Consider the following 17,705-nt stretch of genomic DNA (forward strand, 5'->3'; position numbering starts at 1 on the left):
TGTGGCAGAAGTGGCACTGCTGAAAGGGTGTCCTGTGAGATGAGTGGGCGCTCCCATATCTTGAAAATATAATCAAGATTTGCACACATTTTCTCTTGTTAATTGCAGCTAATGAGTGCCTGAGAACAAAGTGCTTATTTAGGCCTTCATATGGTTAATGACGTCACTTCCTGCTTAATGATATCACTTCTGGCCCTCAGTAAGTGCCATGAATGCTATTTGGCCCACTATATGAAATTAGTTTGACGCTCCTGGTCTAAAGTTTGGCAGCAGAGAGAGTGAACGGAGAGAGGGAAGGAGAAGTGATGACAAAAACAGCAGCGAGGGAATAGCAGATTGTGTGAAATTGCAAATGAGACCATCATTACTGATTCCTGTCAAGAAATCTGCAAATCATATGGAAATGTTGTGCATGTACAAGGAGGGATCTTGCAGTCCCCACTAGCTCAGCATTCTGTCCGCCCACTGAGGCCAGGCAGAAGCCCCAGCAAAGTCCATAAACAGGGAGAAGAGCTGCTTCTCAGCAGCCGGTGCAGCCAGTCATTTTGCCTGAGTCTAAATATCCGGTCTCTGAACATGACAATTGCCCTTCTGGATAATCTGGCTAGTACCCAGGGAGGAATCTCTCCATGTTCTCCTTGTGTCAAACATTGTTGGGCTGCCTGTGTGCCTCTTGCATCAGAGCCTTCTGTGTGGATGCTGTGAGGCCCTCGCCCCCAGTCTTCTCAAGGCCAGCTGACATCCAGCAAGAGGCAGCTTCTCCCTGACCGGCAACCAGCCTGATAACCCACCTTTCATCTCAGCTGTGATGAGTTAACTTGGTGTTTGTTGTGACTCCAACATTCCAAAGTTGCTGGAATCCACAAGGTCTTGCCATTCAGAGAGGCAGCTGTGAGCCAAGGCCACTGCTATGAATGCAAAGTATGAACAGCCAGGCCCCAGAATAAGGACATCCCACAACAAGGGTCATCATGTCAGGCTTAGCAAAGGAAGCACCTCCTACTGCAAGAGAGGCAGGCACATGAGATGTTCCATGCTTCACTGGTGGTGTCTGGTCCAGCCTTTGGGAGAAGCAAAATGGCTTGAGTTAGCCTTGGGTGGGCATCCAGTGTCAACAACAAAGTGCAAGCCAGTATATTACAGCTGGAATGGGAACTGCACTCCAGAATTCTCCTGTGCGAGTGTTGAAGTCAAATCGTCTCTGAATATTTAAACATTAACCAAATGTTCAATGACACCCCATGACATTTGAGTTCATCATTTGATATTTAAGGGCTGCTATTTGAAACTGTTTGATAGTTGATGACATGGAATGTTGTGAGAATGTGTGCATATATGTGTATGAGAGCTCTTCCAACTGTTTTAATGCTGCTTTTAACTGATGTTTTTAACCCTTTGATGTGGTCATTTGATTTTACTTGTTGCTGCAAACAGTGGCGAAACTAGAGGGGTTGCAAAGCACTAAGTTTTGCAGGGAGCATCAACATAGTGTGCAAGCAGCCCCCCTCCCCTTCGGAGCCATTTCAGGTAGTGGGAGAAAAATAGAGGCTTATGCCCAGAATGGTTCCAAGGGGAAGGGGCTGCTTGCGTACTGCAGTGAGGCTCCCTGCAAAACTTAATGCTTTGCACCCTCTCTAGCTACACCACTGGCTGCAACCAGCATGCCTGTCTTCTGCAAACCAGCTGCTAGAAGGTGGTGCAGACCTCCCTTCGGAGGAGCTTATGCAGCATCAGTGCTCCTTGCTTTTTCATGTTTTTGTCAGAATGGTTGCAATTTTTTTATTGTTAACACGTTCTGTGTTGTAAATTGCACTGAATTTTAATTAAGAAAGGTGGAGAATGAATGTTTTAAGAATGGAAATAAATCAATACAGTGCTCCTTAAAAGGCCCTGTTAGACCTGCCTTCCGATGTGGTTGACCTGCAGTTTCACCAGAAGATCTGAAGTCCCAGGGTGCTCGACACTGATGCCGAGTTGCACATTCCCTGGCTCGGAAATATGAATTGTGGCAGCCTGTAATGACTGCCTCAAGTATACAGTAAGGCAAGTGTTAATTTTTGTAAGACTCTTGGATACACAGCAACGAAAATGAAGTTAGAAATGTTGACTATTTTCCTGGCAGATTTTAACAGCGCAGACTCTCTGCATGTGTAGTGGCACTGCAGGAGTGGCACACCAAAGAACCCTCCAATTCTATGTGAAGAATAAATTATGCAGATCATGTACATTTGCATATACGTAGATTATATGGGTTATTCTGCTGCTGAGAACTGTGTTTTCAGTGTATTTCAGTCTTTGGGGTAGCTGACTCTAGTAGGACTCCTCTAGTCACTTACGCAACTTCTTCACAAAATACATCATAAACTTATGGAATTATCTGTCACATCAAGTGGTAGACTGGACAGATTAATGATGTAACTGGGTTGCTTCCACACTAGAGAACTTTAGTGTCTCTGAGGCTTTGCTTTTTTGAGATCTTCTGGGAGTGGGGTTGGAACAGAAGCCTTCCTCGTGCCCATGACCCGTTGGTGTTATTTATGTACATGTACATCCAGTTCAACAAAGTCTTCCGCATTGTGAATTCAGTTTCGTCTTTGCATGTTCTGCTCATTTTATAGTTTCCAGTAATGCTATTTCACTATCAAAGAAAGTAAAAAGGGAGAATAATGCAAGGAAAACAGTAATTAAAGCCCCTCCCTTGCAGGCACAAGCAGTTTATGAACTAAGAGGCTATTCATCGCTAATCCCTCAGTGATACTGAAGCAATAACATGGGTGGCATTAGGAAGCAGGAAACAATTAATCAAAGCTCAGTAATAGTTGGCCAGTCCACACTGGGCAGGCCAGCACTGCAATTCTGCTTAGAATGCAACAAATCAGGTAAAAAAAAATGCAAGCAGTCAGCACAGAAAACAGTGGGGGGCAATACTTTGTCTATGTCATTGTCAGGACTCCTTCAAAACAGTGACTGAGGACAGGGTGGCACTTTCCGAGAAGAGTACTTATGGGGGAGCTGTCTCAGTCAGCCTAAGGCACCTCCTTATATCTTTTGTGTTGCACGTAGACAGACTTGGGGGCTGTTCTTTCCCCCAAGACAATAGAGGCAGCTACATCTACACTCTGAGCTGCCTCATTCAGACAGGATGGGGCGCTCTGAGGCCGCCCTGGCAACACTGTGCGGGAGTGAGGATTGCGCATCACCCTTTCTTAGACATCTGTGCCGATCCTCGACAGTAATGGGCCCATCAGCTTGCGACCGTGGTTTTAATCTGCCAGCATCAGTGATCTCGCCCTGCTCCTGCAGTGACATTTTGGAAGGGCACAATAGCACAGCATCAATCACAGCTGGGGAACAAACAACAACTGCTCGATGGCAAGGGAAAAGGTCGGGGCAAGCATAGACGTCACAGAATGCACTCGCCTGCTGCTGGGGGTGCCCCCCATGGCCTCCGCTTTGTTTATGGAATATGTTCCTGTTTGAAGACTTTCGCAGTCTTTCCATTTGACTCCCCTTTTCACTTTCCGTCTTAAAGAGACAGCAGCTGTCACATTTTGGAGGACAAAATTGGCTGGCACCCATTATGTACCTCTTACAAACAACTTCGCCTTGCACTCTGAGAGCAGCACAGCATTACTACATGAATGCCATGGGTCAGCCTGGTCACTGTCCCTTGGAAGGGGGAGTGCTCAAGACTGCCTGGCCCTTTGTGGGGAAGCGACTGAGTTACAACAGTACAGAAGGAGAACACAGTGGCAGCACAGGCGCTCACCCCTTTCAGACATGTGGTTCAGGTCTCTTTCCATGTGCATGTGCAGGGCAGTACATCTGTGTGTATTGTTGCAGCTGCATGCTCTTCCCTTCCATGTGCACATGTTCATCAACACATCAACAAAGTGGCATGAATGGCAGCCTTTTGAAGAGCAGGAGAGCCACAAGGGGCAGTGCACTTCCATGCTCTGAATCCCAGGCTCTGTACTCCTGGACTGATTAGCTCTCATCTGACTTCTTGTTAGTCCAAGTCAGGACTTTCCAGGGGTCTTGGGGACTCTCCCTTGAACACTTGGGCTGAGTCATGTTGGATGCCTGATCCACACCACGGAGCTCTGGGACGTTGCAATCCCTTGGCAGCTTTTGCGGCAGACAACTCTTTGCCGCTGGCACTTCCGTAGTTAACACATGCTCTGTGAGGGAGTGCACACGCCTGACCCTGATTGACTTGTGATCGAGGAACAGACAAACGGCTCTGCAGCCTCCCAGACTTGTTTCTCCTGAAGCTCTTCTCTGCAGCCAGGGAAGCCCTGGAGGAGGTGATGAAAGCGTGTGCATTTGTGCTGTTGGAATTTCAGCTGCTGGAAAACTTAGGGGGCCAGAATGGGGCTGAGCAAGAGGTGGGCAGAACAGAGCAGGGACGGGAAGGAATGGGCTGAGACTGGGGTGAGGAGGGTCGAGTCAAGGCTGGGAAGCAGGGGTATTGGGGTCAATGGTACAGCTGATATCCTGTTCCCCTTCCCAGCCTCAGTGCACCTTCCTGGGCCTACTTGGACTTGTGCCAGCAAAATTGCGGGTGAAGGTTCAGGTAGACACATTCAGGCAGTGAGAACTTACCCTCAGGCAAGGGAACAAATGTTCCCTTTCCCAGAGCCCCCACTCTCAGGGCTCCCTTCCCCACAGGATATGGTTATTGGGCTGAGGCACCTCCCTTACGAGGAAGGCTACAGTGTTTGGGGCTCTTCAGTTTAGGAAGAAGGCACTGGGGGGGCATGACTGAGACATACACAATTCTGCAGGGTATGGATAGAGTGGAGAGAGGGATGTTCTTTACCTTCTCACACAACCACTAAAATTGACTGTTGGAGAGAGTTAAAACAGACACAAGAAAAGATTTCTTTTTCCAGCCTGTAATTAGTCTGTGGACCTCCTTATACCACCCTAATTCCTTGATCAGGACAGGAAGCAAAAGGCCTGTTTCTTGCAGTTGTCGTGTGCCAGCAGCACTCAGAGCTGGCAGTCTTGCCACATTGCCTGGGCCTCTATGAACCCACCTGCTGCCCTTATTCATCACAGCAGATGCTAATCATGATAACAAGCCTTATGGATTTGCAGACCTTTAACCTGTCATTGGTCAAGGATCCAAAGAGCTGCCTGCTCTGCAGGAACATCCCTCACACTCCTGGTGGCTGAAATGCCACAGCAGACCAAAACGCCTGAGCAAAGGCTGGGTGTGCGGGTGGAATAAAGCCACATCCAGCAGGCTCTTTTGTTTTAAATCTGCTGCTGCAGACTCTGCTTATAAGCCGAAAGGAGCAGGAAAGGCAGGAAGACATTGTGGTTATAAAATGAGACCCAGGCAGGCTGACAGGGATGGGTGTGATTTGCACATAATGCACAACCGTTGACATTCTGAGGCCCTGAACAATTATTTTGGTGAACAAAAAATGTTTCCAGATTACAGGGACGTGTGGTGAGTGGGGAGGCAGGTGAGGCAGAGCCTCCCCACCAGCGTCTACTGCAATGTGAGGCACCCAAGCACAGAGCGCATGGGTTATGAGTGCTTGGGCTCCTCACATGACGGTTGTGCTTTTCAAAGAACTCCAGTGGGGAGGCTCTGCCTCACCTGCCTACTTGCCTCCCCACCCACCACACATCCCTGCCAGAGCAGTAGTTTGGGGACAAGGACATTTCCAGACAGTCTTGTCAGAAGCTCACATTGGGCAGTTGCTTCTGCCCAGAAATCACAGAGGGCACAAAGCCCTCTGGGCAGTGGAACTCAGCTTGAGGGCTGCCATTGGCAGGCAGGTCTGCAGCTGAGCAAAGGGCTGGAAACATGACTCATCCCTTTGCTTCTGGTGGCAGCAAATCCACCTCACTTGCACAGCACTGGCATGACTGTGTGTGTGGTTCTGAGGTGATTTCAGGGTGGGAAGGACCACCAGATTTCCCAGAGGGGAATGGGACCCTGCTCAGCATTCCTCTGGAGATGGCCGCACACCTGGACTAGATGGCCCAATGGTCTGGTCCAGCAGGTTGCCTCCTGTGCCCTTGAACCACAATGCAGTGTTTTGAGATGGTGAATTCTGTGTGCTCAAGGTAACTTTGTGTGTGTTAATAGTAATCGCAGGGGATGAGGGGATTTCCTCCCCTCCACCGCTTCCTTGTTCCTGCTGTATTCTTGCCCCATGTCTCTGCCTCTGCCCTCCTTGGACTGGAGGGCAGTTTGGTCTGACCCAGCAGGGCTGCTTCACCCCCTGACCCTCTTGCTCTTTCTCTCACAGGATGCCTTGCTGAGCCTGGGCGCCGTCATCGACATCAGCAGCCTCCGGGAGGTCATCAAAGATGCCATTGCCTCTGTGCTTCCCAAAGTGGTAAGTGGCAGCTGCTTCCAGCATGGGGGTCTCAGCGTGGGGCAGTTCACCTCCCTCCTCGTTCAGTCGGGGCAGGTGAATGTGGCGAGGACCGCTCTTCTCCCCATCAAGGCTTCAGAACTGGAGTGTTTTCGGGCAGGTCTCTGTGAGAAGGATATACAGCCCCATGGCTTTGGGAAGCCTTTCCAGAAGGTTCAGCGTAGGAAGCTGCCAGGGACTGAGCCAAGCCCTTGATCTGTCTAGCTTGGTGTTTTCTGCTCTGAATGGCAGCAGCCCTCCAAGGTCTCGGGCAGAGCAAAGTCTCTTTTCCAGACAGGTTTGCTGAGGGTCTTTTTGCATGGAAGAGTCCAAGGACTGATCCCAGGGCCTTTTGTATGCCAAGCATGTGCTCCACCACTGAGCCCTGCCCCACCCCGCCCCACCCCGCCCCACCCCCCAGAGCTCACTGGCCCTCACCATAAGGTTCTTACTTGCCCTGCTCACCAGTCAGGGCAAGGTTTAATTGGTGCCAAAGTTTAACTGGTGGGTTAATTTGCTCGCTTATCAATTGACTGGTTGGTTGGGAAGTACTTTCATGGAGCTGCTAGTGAATGGATGCTTGTTTTGTGGTTTGGGGGTGTTTCTGTTGTAGGTAATGAAAAGGGCCACTTGAAAGATGGCCTTGCCTTTGAACCATCGACTTTGGTTCATTAAATTGCAAGTTGTTATCTGATGCTTCCTTCAGTATATTGGAAAGATCCCCTTCTTGATGTTGAAATCGTCTGCGTACTCCAAGTTAGATGATTAATGTCCTAACATTCTTTAATTGACATCCCGTTAATTGACACCCCTTCTCTTCACCCTCTTTGGGGCCAGGGTGGCTTACCTGGATATAGGGGGAAATGTTTCTCCTTACCTCTGGCTGAGCCACTTCGGGCACCTGTCCTGTGCTGGATACAGCGCAGGCCTCTTGGCTTGCCCGTTCCAGTGCAAGATAGGATTGCACCCCTGCATCATTATGAAAACAGCTAGGGGCCCTGTTGAAATCTCTGGGCTTGCTTTCTGGAGTCACCTAGAGATTGAGGCTGTTTTCTGGAGACTCCAGACCAGTTCTGGAGGGGAATTGTCAGGGCATCAGTAGGCATGATGCTTTCTTATGCAGAGATCAGAAACATGAAGTGTGTCTGTTATCACTTCTGAACCGTGATTTAGAGGTTCTGCCAACCAGTGGCGTAGCTGGAGGGGGAGTGGAGCACCCATGGCAGGGAGCCACAGTGTGGCGGGCAAGCGGCCCCTCCCTTTGGAGCCATTCCCAGCGGGGCGGGGGGGGGGGAAACAGAGCCTCCCTCCAGCTACACCACTTCTGCCAACAAGTAATAAGCATGAATTGGGAGACCAATGTGATCCTGTTAACAGAATTTGAGGGCCACAGTTAAGCCAGTAGACTTGGGTGACAGTAGTCATTATGTCTGTACCTTGATGAACTGGAAATGCAGTGGGAGACTTTTACATGTTTGACTTATTTGTACCCCTCTCTGAAAAGAAGAGGGCCATTCTGTCCAGCATTCTGCTTTTACAGTGGCCCACCGCCTGCCTCTGGGAATGCCCAGACTCCTCTCCTGTTGTTCCCCTGCACCCTGCCACTGAGCCTGGAGGTGATGGATGGCCATCATGACTAGTAGGCACTGCCCTCCATGCAAAGTCAGAGCCCTTTTCTAAAATCAGGAGGTTGCACATACACATCATGTCCTGTTTTCAAGAGGATCTCCTGCATGTGGGAAAGGTCTTTGGAGACTGGATAGACAGGTGATCTTGTGCAGTGTCAGGGGAAACAGAAAGGAAAGGTCACCTTGGAAGCTTCCAGAAGAGGCGGCTTGTGCCACTTTCAGCCCCCCCTTCCCACCTCGCATTCCCTTGCTGCCCGGCAGGCATGTTGCTTTGATGTGCTGTTAGTCATTTCCAAACATGAAATCATTCTTTCTGACATTTGCTAATCGCCTTTGCGCTCCCTCCCCCTTTCCCGATAGCGCAGCAACGAACAATGCCAAATCCCCACCGCTTTTCAGAACCATTGTGCTCCTAATCTCCCTGCATTACGGCATTAATGCCGAGGGATAATAATGACACTTTGCGCGTGCCCCCTCCCCCTCTGAGTGCTTCATCTGGGTTGTGCGCTGCTCTGGGAGCCCGCATGGGCAGCCGGGGCTTGGGCCACGGAGCTGCTGCTGTGCTGGTCTGGCGGGCGGGGGCAGCTCGCTGGCCAGCTGTGATACCTTTTCAGAGAGGAGGCTGCGTGAGCAGCCACAGGTGTTGCTACCTGCTGTGGTGAGGGTGATGCCGAAGCCCAAGCCTTGAGCATTGCTACCAGGCAGGAAGCGAAGAGCACCCTGATGGGCTAAGCAGACCAAAGAGCCAGGTAGTCCAGCAGGCACCCTTCAGTAGTGACCCAAGTGCTTCCATGATGTCCCCAAGCAGGGCAGAAAGGCCACTGACTCCCCCTGCTTATCTGCTGTCCCTCTGCCAGAGGTTGCCTGTCTGTTTGGCTCTCTTAGCTGTTGAAAGATCTTCCCGCCTCCATGACTTGTCTTCATTTGCTTGAAGCGTCTAAGCTCGTGGCCATCACTACATCCAGTGAATTGTCACGGGACAGGCAACTAACTGGAGCCAGTTGGGGGCTGCTCCCCGTGCTCTTGAACTTGACTCAAAGGCCTCTAGTCACTAGTCATTGGCCTCCCCAGACCAGGGTGTGTTGCAGGCAGATGGTGGCTACACAACACGACAAGGATGCTTCCTGCAACAACTAGAGAGGCAGCAGCTGTGTTCATCTGATGCAGCAATAACATCCATGCAACATCTCCAAGGATAAGGGTGACCTAATTTCTGTGGTCAGGACCCCACTTAGGCTCCAGTCCGTGAACATGTTTGTGAAGGCACATGGGTTGGTCTTTAGAGTGCCGCGAGACACTCGGCTGTTTTTCCTACTAGCACAAACACTTGCAAAATTTTTCTTTTGTTTAGCTTGACAGCCTCCCTCTGACATTGGCTGCCATTGTTCCTTCTTTTAAAAGGGAGAGAGAGTGGCAGACGTACAGAAGAAGTGGCTTTATGCCAAACCAGACCTGCACTTTGTCTCACACAGAAGTGCTGCCACTGTCCCAGGATCCCCAGCAGAGGTTCTTTCTTTCCCTGCTCTGCTCCTTAAGATTTTGGGGAGTGACACTTTGCTGTGCAAATCATGTTCTCTGCTACAGAGGTATTTCCTTCCCTGCAGTGAGTGTCTGGGGCCTCAACCTGTCCCATGATTGTCCACATCAAAACCCAACTGGCAATCCCCTTTAGCCCCCCTTCAGTTTCTCTTGTAGAACTGGTAGTATTAGCTAACTCAAGCCAGTAAGCCAAGCTATGTAATATAGGCAGTTAAGAACATAACATAAGAACAGCCCCGCTGGATCTATCTCACAGCGGCTCACCAAACGCCCCAGGGAGTACACCAGATAACAAGGGACCTGCATCCTGGTGCCCTCCCTTGCATCTGACATAGCCCATTTCTAAAATCAGGAGGTTGCACATACACATCATGGCTTGTAACCCATGAAGGACTTTTCCTCCAGGAATTTCTCCAATCCCCTTTTAAAGGCCTCTACGCCAGATGCCGTCACCACATCCTGCGGCAAGGAGTTCCACAGACCAACCACATGCTGAGTAAAGAAATATTTTCTTTTGTCTGCTCTAACTCTCCCAAAACTCAATTTTTGTGGATGTCCCCTGGTTCTGGTGTTATATGAGAGTGTAAAGAGCATCTCTCCATCCACTTTATCCTTCCCGTGCATAATTTTGTATGTCTCAATCTTATCCCCGCTCAGGCGCCTCTTTTCTAGGCTGAAGAGGCACAAACGCTGTAGCCTTTCCTTATAAGGAAGGTGCCCCAGCCCAGCAATCATCTTAGTCGCTCTCTTTTGCACCTTTTCCATTTCCACTATGTCCTTTTTGAGATGCGGCAACCAGAACTGGACGCAATACTCCAGGTGTTGCTTTACCATCGATTTGTACAACAGCATTATAATATTAGCCGTTTTGTTCTCAATACCTTTTCTAATGATCCCAAGCATAGAATTGGCCTTCTTCACTGCCGCCGCACATTGGGTCGACACTTTCATCGACCTGTCCACCACCACCCCAAGATCTCTCTTCTGATCTGTCACAGACAGCTCAGAACCCATCAGCCTATATGTGAAGTTTTGATTTGTTGCCCCAATGTGCAGGACTTCACACTTACTTACATTGAAATGCATCTGCCAGTTTGCTGCCCATTCTGCCAGTCTGGAGAGATCCTTCTGGAGTTCCTCACAATCACTTCTGGTCTTCACCACTTGGAAAAGTTTGGTGTCGTCTGCAAACTTAACTACCTCACTACTCACCCCTGTCTCCAGGTCATTTATGAAGAGGTTGAAAAGCACCGGTCCCAGGACAGATCCTTGGGGCACATCGCTTTTCACCTCTCTCCATTTTGAAAATTCTCCATTGATACCCACTCCCTCTTTCCTGGTCTTCAACCAGTTCCCAATTCATGAGAGGACCTGCCCTCTAATTCCCTGACTGGAGTTTTTTTCAGTAGCCTTTGGTGAGGGACCATGTCGAACGCCTTCTGAAAGTCCAGTTATATAATGTCCATGGGTTCTCCTGCATTCAAATGACCTTTTCAAAGAATTTTAAAAGGTTCGTGAGGCAGAAGCCTCACAAACCTTACAGAAGCCAGGTTGATTCTCCTTCAGCAAGGCTTGTTCGTGTATGCGTTTGGAGATTCTATCTTTGATGAGGCATTCCACCATCTTACCCAGAATAGATGTTAGGCTGACCGGCCTATAGTTTTCCAGGTCCCCCTTCCTTCCCTTTTTAAAGATCGGTGTGGCTTTTGCTATCCTCCAATCCTCTGGCACCGTGGCTGTTTTGAGGGACAAGTTGCATATTTTAGTCAAGAGATCTCTTCAATTCCTTAATAACTCTTGGGTGGATGCCATCAGGGCCCGGTGACTTATTGATCTTTAATTTATCAATGAGGTCTGAAACATCTTCTCTTTTAACCTCTATCTGACTTAACTCCTCGGTCAGGAGGGGCCGTTCGGGCAGCGGTATCTGCCCGAGGTCTTCTGCCGTGAAGACAGATGCAAAGAACTCATTTAATTTCTCTGCCATCTCTAAGTCTCCTTTTATCTCCCCTTTCCCTCCCTCACCATCCAGAGGGCCAACCGCTTCTCTGGCGGGTTTCCTGCTTCTAACATATTTGAAGAAGCTTTTATTATTCCCCTTAATGTTGCTGGCCATGCGTTCCTCATAGTCTCGCTTGGCCTCCCGTATCACCTTCTTACATTTCTTTTGCCACAATTTATGTTCCTTTTTATTCACCTCATTAGGGCAAGACTTCCATTTACAGAAGGAAGCTTCCTTGCCCTTTACAGACTCTCTAACAGCTTGTTAGTCAGGCGGGCACCTCCTGGACTTAGTGGAGCCCTTCTTCCTTTGCAGTATACACTTTCACTGGGCCTCTATTACTGTTGATTTGAGCAACCTCCATGCTCTCTGTAGAGACTGGACTCTTTTTACCTTCCCTTTCAACCTCCTTCTAACCAGCCTCCTCATTTGAGGGAAGTCCGTTCGTCGGAAGTCAAGGGTTTTTGTGAGAGATTTACTCAGTATTCTTCCCACGACATGCATGTCGAAACAGATCACAGCATGATCACTGTTCCCCAATGGCTCCGTAACATTGACGTCTCTAACCAGGTCCTGAGTACTGCATAACATTAATTCCAGAGTCACCTGTCCTCTGGTGGGCTCCATGACTAGCTGCTCTAAGGCACAGTCATTTAACATGTCAAGGAATATGGTCTCCTTTTCGTGACCAGAACACAAATTGACCCAGTTGATGTGAGGATAATTGAAGTCCCCCATGATTAGAACCCTGTCCCTCCTTGTCACCTCCCTGATCTGTTTCTTCATTTCAAGGTCCCCTTCCGGTTTCCGATCTGGAGGACGATAGTACACCCCCAGTATTACATTGCTCCTCAGGCCTGGTAATTTAACACATAGAGATTCTATGGTGGAGTCGGACCCACCTTCAATCTCTACTTTGCTGGATTCTATCCCTTCCTTAACATAAAGGGCCACCCCACCTCCAACATGCCCCTCCCTGTCCCTCCTGTAGAGTTTATAGCCTGGGATTGCGGTATCCCACTGATTCTCCGCATTCCACCAGGTTTCCGTTATGCCCACTATGTTAATGTTTTCCCCAGTCACCAGACATTCCAGTTCTTCTGGACATCTTTCCATCTTCTGGACAGTCATTCCGAACATCTTTGTTCAGAGACTTCGGGCATTTGCATAAAAGCATTTGTACATGTAATGCCCCAGGATGGGCTGCTTATTCGCTCCTTTGTCTCCGCATCCTCTCACTGTTCCAAGCTGTCTATCACATCCCATCACGCTACCTTTCCCAATTTCTTCTCCTACTCTGCCTTTGTCTTGTTGTTCTCTAACCTCCCCATCCTTGTCCCATAGGGATAAGGAGTCCCGAACCAGATGCCCCTCGGCTCCTGTCGGCCTTCCCCCTGGGATCAGTTTAAAAGCTGCTTTGCCACCTTTTTAATGTTATGTGCCAGCAGTCTGGTTCCATTCTGGTTCAAGTGAAGCCCGTCCCTCTTGTACAGGCCCTGCTTGTCCCAAAACATTCCCCAGTGCCTAATGAATCTAAACCCCTCCTCCCTACACCACCGTCTCATCCACGCATTGAGACCCCTGATCTCCGCCTGCCTAGCTGGTTCTGCGTGTAGCAGTTCTGAGAACGCTATCTTTGAGGGCCTGGCTTTCAGTTTCCTACCTAAAAGCCTAAATTTGGCCTCCAGGACCTCCTGGCTACACTTGCTCACATCGTTGGTGTCGACATGCACCACAACCGCTACCTCCTCCCCAGCACTGTCTACCAGCCTGTCTAGATGAGAAGTGATGTCCGCAACCTTCGCACCAGGCAGGCAAGTCGCCATGCGGTCCTCACATCCGTCGCAAACCCCCCTTTCTATGTTTCTAATAATTGAATTCCCCACTACAAGAAGCCCCCGACCCCCCTCCCGCTGAAGAGTATCCTGAATGTATTTGGATACGGGCCCATCCCCTGGAGAAGGGGTACCCCCTAGGGAATTGTTTCCCTCCCCTCCAGGATGACGTCCTCCAGCCCCAAGACTTCCCACCCAGGCAGCTGAGGAGCTGCATGCCTGAGGTTGGGACGAAGCCTGATCGTCCCTGGAAGTCTCCCCACGGTCCTTCTCTGCCTGCCTCTGCTTCTCCAGGTCGGCCACCAAGGCTTCAAGGAAGTAGACGCGTTCCCTGAGACCGTGGAGCTCCTTGCACCGAAGACACACCCATGACTTATGCCCCAGAGGCATACAGTCATACATGTGGCACTTGACGCAAAACACTGGATAGCCCCCACCCTGCTGCTGGCTGCCTGACTGCATATTGTTTTGGTTTTTGTTTAGGGGTACTTAAAAACCTTACACTGGTTTGCTGCCCCTCTTCTCAAGGGAAGTGAAGGGCAGTATGTGGGGCCCTGGCTTCCTCGCCCTGCTGCTGAACACACACAGTGTCATCTCCCTTCTTCCTGCCACCCAGTATAGTCACTTCCCACATCATATTTAGGCGTACAGCCAAGCACTAAACTAACTGTAACATGGGCAAGTAGTTTTGCACAGAAAGCGGCACCCGTGTCTCTTCTACCCAGGAAGGAGAGCAGTTGGGGGTCATTTTTAATGGATGAGCAGTGGGAGATGGAAAGATTAATCCACCCCTCTCTCTGCTGCTTCCCACTCCTGATGAGAGTCTTCCAACGCTGCTCAGCACCGTGTCGCATCTCATTTGTCCTGCAGATATTTGAAGTATGGATCTAAAAATAAAGTGTGTGAATGCAAGAAGCGCAGACATCACGCAAGCATGTGCCTCAGGGACTTGTGATCAGGCACCACTCCCAAAGGGAGATCCGCTCAGTGGCAAACCCAAGTTGGCGTTGGTATAATGGGTGAAAAGGCTCGAGCATGCCTTCATTAGGCTGCAGTCCTATGTACACTGACCTGGGAGTACACTCAATTGAACTCACTAGCCCTTACTTCTGAGTAGACATGTATAGGCTTGGACTTTGAGAACCTGTGCATGAAGATGAAAGTGTATTTCAGCCCATCTGTGGATGATCAGCTTAAGAAGAAGGCGGAGAGATTCGCACAAAAGACGCTGCAGGAAGGCTTGTTCTTTCCATAGCTTTGCAGCAAAGGGACCTGTTTTTATGAAGCACAGTGATTACTGAGCAGTGTGTGTGTCTGTGTGTGTTTTAATTAATTCTTTTCAACAAGCCAAGTTCAGAACAAACATTTGTCCTTTGCAAATCAGCGGTACCTGAATTGTAGCTTTGAGAGAGATTCTTGTGCCGCACATAAACCCAGCTTGTTTCCAAGAAGAGAATAGTGGGGGCCTGTCTTATGCCAGAGGCAACCTTACTGGGTTTGCAGCTCACTCATATAAACTGAAAGGGGCCCCCAAAGGCCACTGAGACCAACCCCTTGCCTACATACAGGGATGGTGCAACCTGGAACCTTGTCTGTTGCCAACCCGGTTCACTGCCACTACATGATTTTTTTTTTTTCATTTATCACACTCCTCACACTGTTTCTGTTGTTTGAGAGCTAGGATGGTGCCATGGTTCTGGTGTTGCACTTGAATCTGGAAGCTCCAGGTTCAAATCTCTGCTCAGATATGAAGCTTCCTGGGTGATCTTGGAGTAGGCATGATCTCTCAGTCTACCCTATATCACAGGGCTGTCATGGGGACAAAAGAAGGGAAGGAAGCATGTACATCACCCTGAGTTCCTTATCCTTCATATAAAAATGTGAAAAATGAATTTAAAGGAACCGTGCTAGTGAAGGTGCTCCTTCCTTTGCGTGGTCCCCACCAATCAAACTGGAAACCCTGAACTTCTGCATTTGAAGAAACTGTGCTGGGGCAAGATATGGAGGTGGATGAGTCACTTTCCACTTGATTTTAGCAGGCAGAAAGTGAATCCGTGCACGTTGTATCCACAGCAGGCAGGAGGAAAATGGTGCACCAAAACTATTGGCCTCTTGCCCCCCTCAGTCTGTTGCTGATGCCACCCACATCACCTCACCTCAGGGACGGGCTACCCCTACATATATTTATATACTGTAGCACGCTTGTATTGCTAGCATAAGTCCAATAAGAGGAAAGGGTTGGGTGGGTTGAAAAACCAGCTTAGGATTCAGCATGCACCTTTGCCACTGAGAGTCACCCCCTTCAGCCCAGCCCCTATCCCCCCTCCCTGTCCCAAGCCTCAGCATTTCTCCTCTTCCACAGGCACCTCATTTGGTCTAATAGGTTTTGCAGGTTTTTAAAAGAATTCCAGAGCCAGCTGAGTCTGCTTGGATCTGTTCCGAAGTGGGGGGGAGGGGTGTACACTGTGGCAGTGATCCCTCTTCCAAACCACCCTGCGCTTTTGGGAGAAAACTTCTTATCTGCAGCTCTGCTAACTAATAAAAGGCCTCAGGTCACATTGACGGGGTGATCTTTGGACAGCTGCCAGCCTTGTGAAGAGAAGGGGTCATAGCTCTGTAGAGCAAAACTCTGCTTCAAGATAAGGCAGTGTCATCTGATGCAAGTTCCATCTCGTCTTTGGATTCAGGATTGGGCCACTTGTGGCAATGGCTTGACAGGATTGTTCCTTCTGCTGTTCCCCAATTATACAGGTTGGGCTCTTTGGCCACTCCAAAGCATGTCTCTGCCAGAAAGCAAGAGGAGAGGCACTCACTGATCTGGAACATGTGTGCCAAGGCCAGCAGACTGGCCTGCCTCTAAAACAGCTCCTGCTGCACATATTGTATTGTATTGGCAACCTTCAGTCTCGAAAGACTATGGTATCGCGCTCTGAAAGGTGGTTCTGGCACAGCGTCTAGTGTGGCTGAAAAGGCCAATCCGGGAGTGACAATCCCTTCCACACCGGGAGCAAGTGCAGTCTGTCCCTGGTCTGTCTCCCTGGCTATGGGCCTTCCTTCTTTGCCTCTTTGCCTCAGACTGTTGGCAAAGTGTCTCTTCAAACTGGGAAAGGCCATGCTGCACAGCCTGCCTCCAAGCGGGCCGCTCAGAGGCCAGGGTTTCCCACTTGTTGAGGTCCATCCCTAAGGCCTTCAGATCCCTCTTGCAGATGTCCTTGTATCGCAGCTGTGGTCTACCTGTAGGGCGCTTTCCTTGCACGAGTTCTCCATAGAGGAGATCCTTTGGGATCCGGCCATCATCCATTCTCACGACATGACCAAGCCAACGCAGGCGTCTCTGTTTCAGCAGTGAATACATGCTAGGGATTCCAGCACGTTCCAGGACTGTGTTGTTTGGAACTTTGTCCTGCCAGGTAATGCCGAGGATGCGTCGGAGGCAGCGCATGTGGAAAGCGCTCAGTTTCCTCTCCTGTTGTGAGCGAAGAGTCCATGACTCGCTGCAGTACAGAAGTGTACTCAGGACGCAAGCTCTGTAGACCTGGATCTTGGTATGTTCCGTCAGCTTCTTGTTGGACCAGACTCTCTTTGTGAGTCTGGAAAACGTGGTAGCTGCTTTACCGATGCGCTTGTTTAGCTCGGTATCGAGAGAATGAGTGTCGGAGATCGTTGAGCCAAGGTACACAAAGTCATGGACAACCTCCAGTTCATGCTCAGAGATTGTAATGCAGGGAGGTGAGTCCACATCCTGAACCATGACCTGTGTTTTCTTCAGGCTGATTGTCAGTCCAAAATCTTGGCAGGCCTTGCTAAAACGATCCATGAGCTGCTGGAGATCTTTGGCAGAGTGGGTAGTGACAGCTGCATCGTCGGCAAAGAGGAAGTCACGCAGACATTTCAGCTGGACTTTGGATTTTGCTCTCAGTCTGGAGAGGTTGAAGAGCTTTCCGTCTGATCTGGTCCGGAGATAGATGCCTTCTGTTGAAGTTCCAAAGGCCTGCTTCAGCAGGACAGCGAAGAAAATCCCAAGCAAGGTTGGTGCAAGAACACAGCCCTGCTTCACGCCGCTTCGGATGTCAAAAGGGTCTGATGTGGAGCCATCGAAGACAACAGTGCCCTTCATGTCCTTGTGGAAAGGACAAGGACATGAAGGGCTGCACATAATGAACATAAGAACAGCCCCACTGGATCAGGCCATAGGCCCATCTAGTCCAGCTTCCTGTATCTCACAGCGGCCCACCAAATGCCCCAGGGAGCACACCAGATAACAAGAGACCTCATCCTGGTGCCCTTCCTTGCATCTGGCATTCTGACATAGCCCATTTCT

At 49.7% G+C, this 17,705-nt stretch overlaps 1 protein-coding gene across 1 annotated transcript in view; it reads left to right on the forward strand.

The window, feature by feature from the left end:
• The window catches only part of PDE2A (phosphodiesterase 2A), a 294,371-nt gene that overhangs the window by 174,710 nt on the left and 101,956 nt on the right, over positions 1-17,705 (forward strand). The window contains exon 3 of the mRNA XM_066619415.1: positions 6,273-6,362. Coding sequence (XP_066475512.1) covers positions 6,273-6,362 — 90 coding nt within the window. The remainder of the gene's footprint in view (positions 1-6,272; positions 6,363-17,705) is intronic.

This window comes from Tiliqua scincoides, chromosome 3 (assembly GCF_035046505.1).
Source record: "Tiliqua scincoides isolate rTilSci1 chromosome 3, rTilSci1.hap2, whole genome shotgun sequence".
Lineage (NCBI taxonomy): Eukaryota > Metazoa > Chordata > Lepidosauria > Squamata > Scincidae > Tiliqua > Tiliqua scincoides.